The sequence below is a fragment of the Fundulus heteroclitus genome, chromosome 10 (assembly GCF_011125445.2).
Source record: "Fundulus heteroclitus isolate FHET01 chromosome 10, MU-UCD_Fhet_4.1, whole genome shotgun sequence".
NCBI classification, from domain to species: Eukaryota; Metazoa; Chordata; class Actinopteri; order Cyprinodontiformes; family Fundulidae; genus Fundulus; species Fundulus heteroclitus.
In genome coordinates, this window is record NC_046370.1 from 30,966,703 (window position 1) to 30,981,573 (window position 14,871).

At 43.3% G+C, this 14,871-nt stretch overlaps 1 protein-coding gene across 1 annotated transcript; it reads right to left on the reverse strand.

Moving 5' to 3' along the window:
• Positions 1 to 177: 177 nt before the first annotated feature.
• Positions 178 to 12,124, reverse strand: narf (nuclear prelamin A recognition factor). Its single transcript, XM_012864081.3, has 12 exons — positions 11,809 to 12,124; positions 11,208 to 11,287; positions 11,043 to 11,108; positions 9,595 to 9,723; positions 9,365 to 9,497; positions 9,080 to 9,214; positions 7,480 to 7,598; positions 5,140 to 5,269; positions 3,260 to 3,332; positions 2,962 to 3,099; positions 1,223 to 1,380; positions 178 to 1,124 (listed from the first exon to the last, which is right to left on the reverse strand). Exons 2-12 carry the CDS (start codon positions 11,274 to 11,276, stop codon positions 877 to 879), a joined length of 1,398 nt encoding a protein of 465 aa, XP_012719535.3. The 5' UTR covers positions 11,277 to 11,287; positions 11,809 to 12,124; the 3' UTR covers positions 178 to 876.
• Between the last annotated feature and the right edge of the window lie 2,747 nt (positions 12,125 to 14,871).

Genomic DNA, 14,871 nt, shown 5'->3' on the forward strand with positions numbered 1-14,871 from the left:
CTGCAAGAAGCTGCCCACTGCTCCCTAATGGATGGATTAAATACAGAAGCCAAATTACTTTGCACTGTACAATTGCAATAACAAAAAAACATTTTTTCCCCCATCATGACTGCAGGTGATAAGACATCCCAGTTCTTTATAAGCACGAGCATCATCGACAAAAAACACACATTTGTCTGGAGAATATTGTAGTTCTTTATCTTTCACAGGTATGTTTGATCTTTGAACATGAACACAAATATATAACTTAATAAAAAAAAAGCTTGCTTTTGGAATTGACAGAAACAGATGACGTGGATAAAAACATGAGTACCACTTAAAATACCTACGTTTCATAGCCTAACCCCTCTGTGTCGGCAGAGATAAGATGCTGTTGCATAGTTAGCTTTGTGTCGGACACAGTTCACGTCTGTCGTCATGACAGGAACAGAGCAAACAGCTGAAACACAAAACAAAAAACAGCAGATCCCACGCTGGACAGACGGATTTGGATTACATTAAAACGTCCCCTTTGGTTCCACGTGTTTGGGAGTTCCTCATGTCATCCTACAGCCCTGCATAGTGATGAAATTCCCACTCAGCTCTGGACTTTGCATGTTCCAGAACGGTTAGCACATGATGGAGTTTATCTGTTAGCTTTGATCCCGACATGCTGATGTTGCTGCTTCGGTGAGCAGGAATGGAAAGTGTGTGTGTGTTGCTGTGGACTCTGGACCCCTCACATCTTCTTAGCTTAAGGTTTAATACAGAGGCAGACAGCGCCCCCCTGTGGTTAAATGGACGAATGACCTGTAGAGACCTCTGGGTCCTTTTTGCTGCGTGATCCACAGCTCGCTGGTTGCAAACGGGTTCGTGGGAGTGGAACCAGGCCCGCTCTCACCACTCCATGTGTGGAGGCTGCGTGTGGCTCTGGCTCTGACCTCTGAACTCTGTGTGCAGCAGCCTGCTGGCCTGTGGAGAGTCCTGGCCCTGCAGCCAGTCCTGATACAGAGTGTTCAGGATGGGGTTCAGTTCTGGTAGGCGGACAGGCAGACTACTGTAGACTTCCTCCATCTGCTGGACCAGGGCTTTATCAATGCGCCCCGCCCCCTCGCTCTCTGCCTGACCTCGGCCACTCAGGCACCCTGAAGTAGAGATGAGATAAGGGGGGGAAAGGATCAGAACTGAAGCTCCTTGGGGGATTAAAGCAGGTGTGGTAGAAAGCGGCAGCTCTGACGTTTACCTCCAGGGCAGGACAGCACCTCCACCAGCTGGTAAGGGACACGGCCCTTCCTCATCCGGTGCACCAAGGTCTGGATGTTCCTGAAACCGTAGATGGCAGCAAACTGCAGCAGCGTCTCCCCGTCCCGCTCCAGCGTCACTTCCTGGAAGTCACGGTTCCTGTAATACAACCAATAATTTCTTCTAGAGAACTGTTTGCGGACAAACAGCAACACTGCATGCGAGGTTTATGAACAACCAAACGTGACATTACATCCATACAGACAGGAGACTTTGCATGACAGATGAATGCATTAAAAACTGTTCATACACTCAGATCTCAGATACAAAATTCAATATTTTAACTACAATTTTTTTTATGACCGGTGAAGGAACCAGTGCATACTTGTGACGTTGAAGGGAAAGGATAGCTTTCAGATTTTGTTTCCCCCAAATAAAAATCTGGAAAGTGTAGCCTGCAATTCAGACCCTATCTGATTCAGATCTGACCCCCTTAAATAAATTCCATTCCTTCAGAAGTCACCTACTTAGTGAATAGAGTGCATATCTGTGTGACTAAATGTTGGGATAAATCCGGCGGCTTTAACCATCAGCATCAAACGGCATCATGGAGAACAAGGAACACAGCAGGACTGGTCAGGGAAAACATTTAAATCAGGGGTAGGTTATCAAATAATGTCTCAAGCTTTGAAGATCTGACAGAGCAGTTTAATCCATCCCTAGAAAACGGAGAAGTCTATAGCAGAGCTGCAGACCTGCCCAGACATGGCAGTCCAGCTAAATTAACAGGCTAAGCAATAATCAGAGAAGCAGCCACGAGGCCCATGGTAACTCTGCAGGAGCTGCAGCTCAGGAGGGAGAATCGGCTGACATGGCAACTAGTAGTCTTAGACTCCACGTCTCTGGAACTTCATGAAAGAGAGGGGGGAAAGGAAGCCATTGTTGGTAGTAAAAAAAAATAAATTAAAAAAATAAAAAAAAAAAGTCAAAAGAGGTTGCAGTTCTTGTTAGATGAGAGCAGATTTGACCAAGACACCATCTCTGCACATCACTCAGACCCCACTGTGACACATGGTGGAGGCAGCATCATGCTGGGGGAATGCTGTTCTACAGGGAGAAGGACGCTGCTCAGAGCTGATGGATGGAGCTAAATACAGGACAATCCTGGAAGAAAATCTGTTAGGGCTTCTAAAGACAGGAGACCGGGTTAGAGGTTCACCTTCCAGCAGGAAACAAACAAACATCCAGCCAGAGCAACACTGCAATGGATCGGATCAAGGCATATTTAGGTGTCTGAATGGCCCACTTAAAGTCCAGAACTGTATCCAACTGAGAATCTGTGGCAAGAAATTGCAGGTCACAGACGCCGTCCAATCAGATTGATTTTAGGTTATTTTACAGAGAGTGGACAAAAACGTCTGTCTCCAAGTGTACAACGCTAGCAGAGATATACAGCGATAAACGTGAATCTGTAAATACAGGGGAAGGTGGTTCTGCCAAATACAGACTCAGGGAGGCTGAAGATGAATGCAAGCCGCACTTTTCAGATCCTTCTTGGTTAAAACAAAAAAAACATTATCCTCTTCCTTCTATTGCACATTGATGCTCTGCTTTAGGTTAAGCCATTACATTAAATCTCAAAGGTTTACAGTGTATTTGTTTGTAATGTGACAACATGTGGAATCGTTCAGTGAGCATAAATCCTTCTGCAGGGTGCTGCGAACCCATCGGGACCCTGACCTGAGGGTTTTGTAAGTGATTTCCTGCACATCCAGACCGAATAGCTCTTTAGCTGTGTGTTTGAAAACATGTTCCAGGAATCCTTCAGAGCCTCTACCGTCGTGCCTCATCAGCGCCTCCTCGCCGCCTTCTCCCAGCCTGCAAAACACATGAAACAATTACTAAACTCTGCCTAAATCAATGCAAAGAACACGCACACTTTAAAAACCCTCTTCTATAGTTAACCTCATTCTATCGATTGTAAGAGGAGTGAATTAGAAAACACCTAATTGGTCAAACTGTATCATCTTCCACTCACACTTGATCCAGCGGAACAGAGTCCAGCTCCTCCACGGATGTTCTCCTCTTCTCCATCAGGTGATAGATCTCCTCTGAAACGTCAGTCACACAATGAAACTGCATCATCTACAAACAACTTTACAGTTCTCATCATTTGAATGATCTAGTCAGGACAACGAAGAAACGCTCATAGAATGGTGAGAATAAATAGGCTTTAAATTTTAGCTAATTTTAGACATTTTATGTCAGATTTTTTATTATGGCTTTGTTGTAAAAACCTGCATTTGTGAAAAGAGACTAAATTTACGAGGGGCATTCGTTTACTGCAATTTTGCACCATTATTATTTTGCACTGCCAACATTGAACTTTTCAAATGAATGCCTTCTTTTGCACCATTATCTTTGCACTACAAACATGGTTCAACATTCTTTTGAACACACTTAAAAAAAAAAAAAAAAGCTTTTCTCCTGCACTGTTACATTATCACTGCTGCATTCTATATTGTATGTTATTGTATTTCAATGGCAATCTTATTACATTGTCATAAGCAGTATGCAATGAAATGTATGCATATTAAACAACAATAAAGTTTATCTGAGTTTAAGTTCTACGTTTCTTTGGCAGTGTCACAGCGCCACCAATGGGCCAGGCATACCTACTACAGTGCCTTCAGTGGTGCTGTGTCCTCTCGTGTGGATACACGTTTTTTTCTTAGTCGTTTATAAAGTTTGCTGTGTTCGTCTTGGTGTAGGTGGAGCTTTGAAATGAAAAATATCTGATCCCAGGTAAAGGTGCAGGAGCAACGCATTTTTAAACAGTCGTTATGGGAATCTCTGACTAAACAGAAAGCCTGAAACCTGCTGATGTTGGTCTGTTGTGATTTTGTCAGCAGCATCCCCAGCAAGCTCGTCAGCTGCAGTTTACATGCCCTTTTTGTCCTTTTAATAGGAGCCGGTTTTTGTGTGTTTTGTGCACACAGCCTTCCAAACAACATTTGACAAAACAGACGATGTGTTTTTCCATCTTGTACGACGGTGTTGACAGTGGTCATGTGACCAGCTGTACGCACTTTGCCCCCACGACCGCCCTCGGCTTAGTGAGCGCTGAGACGAGAGCAGCGGAAACACCAGCCAAACGTTCATGATGCTCATAGCCTTTACGTTTACGGAGCCGGAAAACAACCTCTGTTAGGTCAGGTAAAACGTGCAACAAGCACTCATGCTGGTGAGTTTTAAGTCAACACTACAACTTGTAAAAAATAAATAAAATGAATTTTATTTTTAAGGTCTTTCTGCTTTGGGTTTATAGCAAACATGGGCACCAGATATTAAGAATATCTAGTCTATCGGAAAAATTTAACATTTCTTTCTAAACAAGGTTTGATTAAAAAAGTTGCTTTTGCCTGAATAACAAAACTGAACAGAGGTCCAATTTTTGCATATAAGCGTGCATTTCTCAGTTTTCTAGAAAAGCGGAATGCTCTCCTCGGCTCGGCTGAGCATGTTTGCAGATTTGCTGAGCAGTGCTTGGAACTACTCCAAAAATCCAGATCAATTGACTGATGTCAGATGTGAGCTTCAGTACAAATAGCTTGAGGGCAACGGGTCAAAAACTGCGTCTTGTGGTTATCTCAGGTTGTGGACGTTTGTCCCCGGCTATCTGGGTGCTTGTGTGCAGTGTTTGGGTTTCCTACGTGGCTTACAGAAAAAAAAAAAAACAGAACAGAACAGAGAAGGAGGAAGGAGGTAAAGCTGTTGAAGAGGAAGTGGCTCCTGCTCAGTGGCTTGAATAAAATGTACTCTAACCGAATAATTGTCATTCCTCCACAGGCAGGGAAAGTGTCTGCGTTCCTAGAGACGCTGTAAACGGCACCCAGGAGCAGCTTTAAGGAATCTTACTTGAGGTGAGGACACAGTCCACATCTCTGGTCTCCATCAGACTGTTGTAAAACTCCTCTCGGACGGCCTCCAGCTTCTTGTCAAAGCAGGGAGCCACCACCATGTGGTAAACCTTCTCCGGACTCAGCTTCTGTGGGAACACGAGGGGTAAACAAAACTAGCGGTGGAAAATATAAATAATAATAAAAGGAAAGAAGAGAACTGAAATATATTTGCCCTGAACAGACATCTGGACAGGACACTCTCAGGTAACAGATTCGGTCTCTCCATCAGATCTTTGTAGGCTTTTAAACCCTGATGTTTGAAAGGTCTCCATCCCCGTTTATCCAAACTCACCCCAAAGATGGCCCGATGTTAAAAGTCCTAAATCCAGCCGTTTTGAACATTTAAGTGTGTTTGGCTGCGGTCTTTTTCTCTCTCCATTCTACAAAAGGACACCTTTGAAAGCTTACAGAACATCGCCAGCCCTTGGCAGAGCTTGATAGAAGTCATGTTCTGGGTCTACATGCGGTCAGGTAGCCTTGTGTAGCTGTGACATCTACCTCTGCTACCGGTACCAACAGCATTCTGGACCACGTCTCAATAGCAAGAATCAGCAGAACGGCAGGCATATGATCCACTGCTGCCTGGACGGCACCAGAACTTGAAGGCACAGACCCATTTGTGTCCCAGTTGGGCATTGGTGAGTGGAGGTACTGGTGAGGGGACAGAACCATGGTTATTTATCTAAGCGTTGCTTGTTTCATGTGGAGGCCCTGCCACTGGTGCTCCAGCCTTTCCCCAGGTAAACGCATGTGGACTCAGCTCAGACGTGACCCTCTACCAGAACTCAAAGGTTGTGGTTCTGGTAAGGCCAGAGATCAAACTGCTGTGTCCAGTCCAGAGGGGTTCATCGCCCTACTGAGACACGGCCACTCCATCATGTGTATTTGTAATTTTTCTTTGTATATTTGTACTTAAAATGTCTTCACTGAGAGCAAATTAAAAATCAAACTCAGATTCCTTGTTTGGAAGCACAAACTTTAAAAAGCAGATTGTGATTCATTTGATCTACTGCTTTAATCATGACCTTTTAAAGACGCCATTTATTTATCTCACTCTGCCTGGGTCCCTAATGTTCAAGCTTACCTTTATTATTTCATCTTTTTGTTTTCTTTCTTTTATCTCCTTTACTGATGTGTTGACAGTATCTGTATGTTCTATGCCACTGAAACGTGATCAAAATGTCCTGTTCTGAACACTATAAAGTCGTTCTAATAAACAGGATATAATTAAGGAAGGATTGGGAGCGGTAAAGAGAAATGGTGAGGAATTTTTTTTTTCCTCAACTGGGATCACAGCAGCATCGACTTGTGGGTTATTTAAAAATAATTTGAACTTATTTAACAAAAGGCAAGATTCTACAAAGCAGCATGTTTAGGTCAGTTCCTTGAAAGCATGGTGAGTTAGGGTATATGATGTTAATTTACAGTAAACATGATCATTGTCTGTATAAAATACAGACAATGACCAGTTTACAATATCAATCAGTATAATCTGCTTTACATTATAGCACAGTTTACAGCAGCTAGACCTGTTGCCTCCAGGTTTAGCGCCCCTGCAGGCCACTGGCAACATTGCACTGTCGCAAAATTAAACAGCCTCCCTCCGTGTTTTGGAATCTGATAGCAGACAAGTTTTTGACCCAGTTTTGGGAAGGGCGGCCCGCAGGGAGCGTCGACACCCTCCAGGTGCTGTATGTGCGAAGTTAATTAATATATGTCAAATTAAGCCAAAGCTTGGGTCAAAGCTAACACAGTGCTGCTTTGAAGCTGAGGCCAAACTGAAACACATTTTACTCATGTTCTGACAAGCAGCAATGCATGCCATATAATAATTATCCAATAAGGACAATCGTTAAGGCCACATAGTAATAGTTTCTGTCTAGATCTGTTGAGCATAGCAGCTGGAGGGTTGGATATGCTGCCTGCTGACATTGCTTGGATTTTTGTTTGGCTGAAACAATGAAGTTGACTGATCAGCAGCTGTGCTCTGTCACGTTGGTTTGCAACTCAGTTGACATGTAGACAGGAAGTGCAAACAAAGCAAAAAACAAAAAAAACTCTGCTCCGAGTTATTATGGCCAAGGATCTCTGCTCTTATCAACCCACATAGCTTCATTTGATTATTAAATGTTACATGCCTCTGAATTTGACCAAAACTTCAATCTCAAATAAGGATCACACAGCTGACAGGATTTTTTTTTCCTAATCTAATTTTTCAAATTAGATAATAGCAGACTATATTAAATGCAACGCCTCACGCGGACACCTTTGACGGGACTGGAGGAGCTGCACTCACCTGCTGTTTAGAGAAATAATCTTTCACCAGACAGCCCATGATCTGCTGGGGAGACCGGGCCGTACAGATGTGAGGGGTGACCAGGCTGCCCAGGACGCGTTCTGCATAGCGGATCCAACCTGCACAAAACAAATATAAGCATGAGAAACGACCCATACAGTCAGGCCTGTCCATTATCCCACCAAATCATAGTGGCTACCCATTTCAGCTCCGTAACGCATTTCCTAACGTGTGTATATCAACCTACTAAACATTTAGTTTATTCACGATTAACATAATACCCATTCAGGTCCTGCAGTAGAATAAGCACACCAAGAAATGCCTCACTGATAAAAGTTTATTTAACGTGAGCGACACAATCCTGACAGCAGATACACGGCAGGTCAGTGGACGGTTCGATACAGCTCCCGCGTCCTATCTCTGCTGTAGGGAGGGGTGAAGGAAGAGCTGCCTATCTGTCTCCACCAGCACTCCATCCCTATCTGAACTTCTAAAAACACAATCGGCCCCTTTTAAGCACACAGCACCTAAAGGTTGCAGGGCACCTTACCAGGAGGCAGGGTAGTGTTCTGTTTCTATTATTTTTAACTCCGCTCCGTTTCCGCCACAGTCACCAGGGTTTAAAAAAAATAAAAAAAGACACGCAATTTAACCCATAAAGACGACAGGGAGGCTGCATCTTCTTAACGACCCGGAGCAACTGTGGAGTTTTATCAAATGCGGTTCCCAAGGACTCCAGTCAAATATACTTAGCCATATATTTCAGTCTTCCCAGCTTAAAACCATCTGCAGTTTAAGTTTTACATCTTGGAATTCAGTTTCCAGCCTTTTTGTGAGAAACCAGCCGAGCAAATCCTCCAGTTAAACGCATCTTTTAGGTTTAAAAAAAAAAAAAAAAAAACTGCTGTAAAAACTTTTTAAAGCGTTTTTGTTTTCAGGCAAAACCAAAAAAAAAAACGAGCTCCACCCTGCTAGACTTTTAAGATTTTTAACGTTTGAAAGAAAAATGATGGAAGGAACGTTGCTTTGGGACACGTCCGGTTAAACCCGTTATTTAGTCCAAAGTGTAACCATTTTGAATAGAAAACAAAAATATAATTAATAATAAAAAAAACAGATAGATTAAGGGGTTGTAATCCTGATCTGAGCTTCCGTTTATTTCTCCTCCTGCTGTTGAAATGATTTCAAACCTGCAATCACGTCTGTGGGTGGTGTTTAAACTAACTCCTTGTGGGTTAGACAGATAGACACCGTTGTTCTTATACTAAATGATAGATTCACTGCAGAGAATTACAGCTTACGATTTTTCTCACGACTTCAGGATTACTACAATTTAACAGGCATTATTGGTCTGATTTCACTGTTTTCAGTTGCTTCCTCGACCGGTCTCTCTCTCTCTCTCTCTCCCAATGCAGTCCGAAGGCAGAAACGCCTCCTTAGCCGAATGAAGCTTTAGGAAATACGACGTTTCAATGGAATATTGCCGCTTTGCAACTGAACAATAAGAAAACAACAAGCAATAGACAACAAAAAGCCTCTCCGACGCTAATTGAGTTTGCCCCCCCTGGCATGGACAGAACTTCATAGCGAGAGAGCTCACCTGGGCAGGAGGAGGTGAACATGGGCAAGGCGTGAGAGTCATGGTGCCTCCTGCGATACCTCTGAATAAACTCCTTCTGGGTCTCTAAGATGCTGAAGCCTGCTGCCACGGTGGTGTCAAACACAAATGTTACCCCTGCAGGAAACGACAACAAAACCTCAGCGAACAGGCCACGATGAGGGGAAAATAAACAGGTCGCATGTGTAGTTAAAGCTCTAAAAATCTCATTAGAGGCTTTGTTTTTCTTTATGGAACTTATTCTGTGCATTAGATGAGTTGGCTCACCGACACTCTTGAGGAAGCTGCAGAGTTTTTGTGCTGCTTCGGTGACGTCCAAACCAAACTGGACGGCGAAGAAGGGCAGCGACTGTGGACACACCGACGCCACCACCACCCTGTGCTTGGACGTGTCGCATTTCTGCCAGCGCCACAAAAAAACAAGACAAAACAACAACATCGTGAGCTCCAACCGTTTCCCCCCCCTCTCCTCGTCAAACCTTCTGTGTGGGACACACCTTATTGAGGGCCAGGACGCGCTCCACCTCCTCCAGGTTCTGCTGAGAGATCCTCAGGGTGTCCTCCTCAGAGAGGCAGCCGTCACAGGAGAGACAGGCGCTCAGCAGCAACTGGGGTCCTTTATTTACCTAAAGCGATGAGAGCGTCTCAGATGACAGGCCGCACACGTTCCCCCTGACACTTTTATTTCACATCTGGAGCTCATGCGGGGCCTCGTAAAAATATTCACACCCCCTTGAACTTACGTTCTGTCAAAACGGCAAACATCAGCGTACTTTATCGCGTATTTATACGATAGATGGACCAACACAAGGTGGTTTTTGAACCCTTTCACAAATAAAAATGTTAAAAATGAACGCATCTGTTGCAATAAAGCCATATTTTTCATACTTGGTTTCGTATCCGTCATTAGAACACTTCCAGCACAATCTGAGACTTTTAACATCTGGGGTATCATCAGCAGACGTGGGCCTCTACTAATGTGAGACTCCATCCAACAGGCTGAACACAGCACTCGCCTGCAACATGTGCATTCATGACACACTGGGCCAGAGGACTGCTCATCAGAGAAGCAGCCAATAAACCCACGGTTACAGCTGAGGAACCGCAGAGATCTACAGTTCAGGTGGGAGAATCTGTTAACAGGGCAACTATTAATTGCACAGCTCCACAAATCTTAATGGAAGAGTGGCAAGACTAAAGATGACTCTGGAAGAAAAATAATAATAATAATCACAGAACGCCCTGTTCACAGTTAGCCACAAGTCTTGCAGGGGATAGGAAAAAAACAACAACTCAAAAAAGTCAAATAAGAGCTGAGTTTGGCTTTTTACCCTAAATGCAAAATATCAGAAAACTAGAACTGCACGTCCCTCTGAAAACACAGTGACAACGCTGTGATGGCAGCATAATAATAATAATAATAATAATAATAATAATAATAATAATAATAATAATAATAAATAATAATAGTTCTTCTTCCAGTTGGAAAACAACATTAAACATCCAGCCACAGCGCTACAGATTCGATCGAGGCATTAATCAAACTAAAATGTGCTCTCGTCCAATCGGACTCGTAAGGAAGAATGGGCAAAAAAAATGTCCGTCTCCAGATGTACCGAGACCTGCAGCTGTGACTGGTGGTTCTACAACCTCAGGGGTCGCTGAAAACAAATGCACGTGACATTTTTTCAGGTTTCAGTTTCTAAAACTAAAAAAAAAAAGAAGATTTTTTTTCCGCTTACCCACAACTTTGCACCCCTTTTGTGTTGGTACATCACAATAAATCCTAATAATCCACCCTATAATCGTTCTGTTGGTCACGTTCCAAAGGGTGAAAGCTTTCACTGGGAGTGAGTGCCTCTTTTCAGGGCGCTGAGTAAAATGAAAGGTAAATAGGAGGCGAATCAATGAAGAACAGCCTGGTCAGCAGTCAGTCAGTCAGTACCTGCCCGTTGACCTCCTGGCTCTCTGGGTCCGGGCCGGCGCCATCGTCCCCCTGCTTCTTGTTGCACTGCGTTAAACAAACAAACAATCGCAGAATTTCAGCGTCCGGACAACGAGTCTCCAGAAACAACGGCAAGCCAGGAGCTGATTTTCAACACATTCCTACCTGTTTGGTGCAGTTTTCACACTTCTCCTTGCGCTGCGCTATCTTGACCTCTGACATTTTCCCTGTCATTGATGGCAGTCCTGGTAGATCAGATGGGGGAGAGAGAGAAAAAAATAAAAGCATTAGGTCGTTTTCCTCCCTGCGGGGTCTCTGTGGAGAGCAGCCCGACGCTGCTACTGTTTCTGTTGGGAGCCCCACCCTCGGGTCCCCCCCTCCTCTGGCAATCCAGCTTATCAGGAACAGAACAGCCTCCTACTGCTGGGAAAACTCACAATGAACGTCAATCATCATGTAAATTATACACACAGCCACAAAACCAAACGCATTATACACCCGCGCACTCAAACCAGCGGTAATGCCTTAAAGTAGGGCAGGCCTCCACTGTAACCCGCAACTAATCCAGTTACTGTAGCTTATTGCCCTTTAAAAGTAGCTTTGAAAACAGATGTATCACAATTATTTGACTCTTAGCGACGTTTTTTTTCTTCTTCTTTGTGGCTAGAAATGACCTGCTGGTTTAGGACGACGAAGGCCGCGTAGAAGAAGGCGTAAAACCTGTTGGTAGCAAACACTAGGCTGGCTGTAAGTGGTAACAACTCACCGGACGGTGCTGCTTCCTTGCGCTTCGCGACAAAGACCTGAAAACCCGCAGAGGACAACGCAGGAGGAGGAGGAGGAGGTGGGGGGGACGGGAAGACTGCAGCGCCGACACCGTTCAGTGGCTAAACTCTGCCGGAACTTTGCGGTCTGTCCTCCCTAAAGAGTCCACGTGGGGGTCGGTGTCACTGACCCGTGCCTCGGCGGACCTGGTGTATCAGAAGCGACTGCTGCCCGACGACGGGAACTGCTATGCGAGCCGCCATTCGCGTCTATGTACGTCCACTTCCATTGTGAAACCCGGAGGATCTTCGGCGCGTGCGCGCACCGAGTGGCGTCACGCGCGGAAGTTGCGACGCAAAGCCTTTCAAAATAATTGGTACCAAGAAAAACGAAAACGGCAAAAATTTGATTTGACAGTCCAATGATATGCTGCCTTGTTGCTCAAAAATACAATAGGACAACATAAACATAGACTAATTGACCAAAAGTCTTATTTTAATTTATTATTAATAATTTATTAGTAGTAACAGTGGTATTCGAGCTTCATTTAAAAGGCATGTATAAAACAAGGGGCAGGGGTGCCTTCAGGAATTACAGGTCCTATCACAACAAAAAAATCGAAATCATCCCAAAACCTTATAAATTCGTAAAATGTTTTTTGGGGCCCCTCTCAGTCAGGGACCCTTGGAATTGTTTTAACATTTCCCCCCTATACAACACCCCTGCAAGGGGTCAACACATTTTTTTTTACATAAAGCCATGAACCTTGACAAAGACATTAAATGATGTCTTTATCGTGTCTTTGTAATGTCCATCCATCCATCTTCTTCCACTTATCCGGGTACGGGTCGCGGGGGTAGCAGCTTCAGTCCCTCTCCCCGGCCACTTGGGCCAGCTCCTCCCAGGGATCCCAAGGCGTTGCCAGGCCAACCAAGAGACATAGTCCCTCCAGTGCGTCCTGGATCTTTATTAAATAACTTTCTGTCTGTTAGGTATTGTCCAGTGAATATCATCTTATATAAGGACAATAGTTAAAAGGGTAAATTTTAGCACTGGCATTCTAACAGCAAACCCTGCACACATATGGAATAAACAAGTGACAACTTCTCAAGTAAGAATTTAACAGAACTAAATGTTCATTCAGGGAACACCATTAAAGAATGTTGTTTATCTGAATTAACGCATTGTAATCAACAAATCCTCTATAAGGCTAATGAAAGTTAACTAAACTAAGCAAAATTAAGATTAAAGAATCTAAGGAATTATGTAGACAAAAGATCAAAAGCAATAGTTGTAAACCATCATATGAATGATCCAGTGAATCTTTGGTTCCCTTAGTTCTTCAGTGAACCCAAGTTCGTCTTAAACACAATGCAACACCAAGTTAGATAAAGCATTTTTGACAAAACGTTTTAAAGAATGATTTGTACATTGCAAAGTCATAAGCTTTTGTTTTAATGATTTGTGGAAATAAGTAATGCTGAGTTAACAGCATTGCATTTCACACATTCGGGGAAGTCAGGATAAAAAAACAACAACTTTAAACTGTACTTTTCACATGTAAACACCACCTTAAATTTGGTTGGTTGAGAGTTCCAGCCGCTACATGTGACATTTTAGATGCACTCACGACTGTGTTAGAGCCCCATGCTCTCGTCCCAGGTGGTCTTAGAGAGGACACGGGCAGCAGCGTTCTGGATCAGCTGCAGCTGTCTGATCGACTTTTGTGGGAGACCTGTGAAGACACCGTTGCAGTAACCAATTAGACTAAAGATAAATGCATGGATTAGTTTTTCCAGATCCTGCAGAGACATTAGTCCATTAATACTGGAAATGTTCTTCAGATGATAGAAGGCCAACTTTGTCATTGTCTTCAGGTGCCTTTGAAGGATTCAGGTCTGAGTCCATCACTACATCCAGATTTTGGGCCTGATTAGTGGTTACTAGCTGAAGTAACTAAAGCTGTGTTCCAACTCTTGATCGCTCTTCCATTGGTCCAAGAATCATTACTTCAGTTTTGTTTTTATTCATCTGTAGAACATTTTAGCACATCCATGCATTGATTTTTTTTATTAAGCATTTACTCAGCGCTTGAATGAATATGACACAGAATCCCTAAATAAAGTGATATCACTAAAGAGTACAGTTTTGTTCTGCACTGGTACACCCAAGAACAGTCTTTTGTGACTTTACCCAGCAAATAAATGTACTTACTTAGGTCACCGTTTCTTGAAAATGGACATAAAAGTCAGCCGAAAAATGCTTTGGTTGTACTATTTACTCCTCCTATATGAGTGCATTCTCAAATAAAATAGAAAATCATGACGTATCGGTATGTAACCATTTTTAAAATCACTGACAGCAGCAAACTACCAACTATTAACAATAATCAAAATAGGACAGTCTCTCCCACAATGGAGAGCAAATAATTCTAGGTATATAGGTTTTTATGTCCCTTAATTAAGAAAATTAGAGAGAGGGCACATTAGTGTGGTGCAAATTAGTGTGGTGCAAATTAAGAGAGCCAGAAGAAAATTTAGAACATTTTGCAATGAAAAAAAAAAACAACCTACACAACCTGATTAGACGCACAACATGTAATTGCAACATATTTATGAGTTGGTGAGTGATAAATATGAAGAGAGAATGGAGTAAGCATTGATGCCAGCTTGCTATCTTATTGTCTTTATGCAGGAGATAATAGCATCAGATAATAGCATCGGATAATAGCTTTCAAGTTATTGCCAATGGGATGAGTGACATGAAAGCTGCATAAAGTAACATTCATCATGGTTTCCAGTACCGCAGTGACTAAGCCAAGGCCACTCTCCCTCCCATTGCTCACTGGTCGGTTCCTGTAGATGAATGACCTCCATTTGCGTGAACTACTTTGGAGCATTGTGGTCTTTGATTGTCCATTAATCACTTTCCAGCTTTTTAGGTTTCTCTCTGCAGTAATTTGGTTTTCGCTGGTGTGAACGGCCATCAGCTTGGACACTTCTTTGACTACTTTGTTGTTTTGGTTTGCTCCCATCTAGCTTCCTCCATATCTTTTCCTCAATCA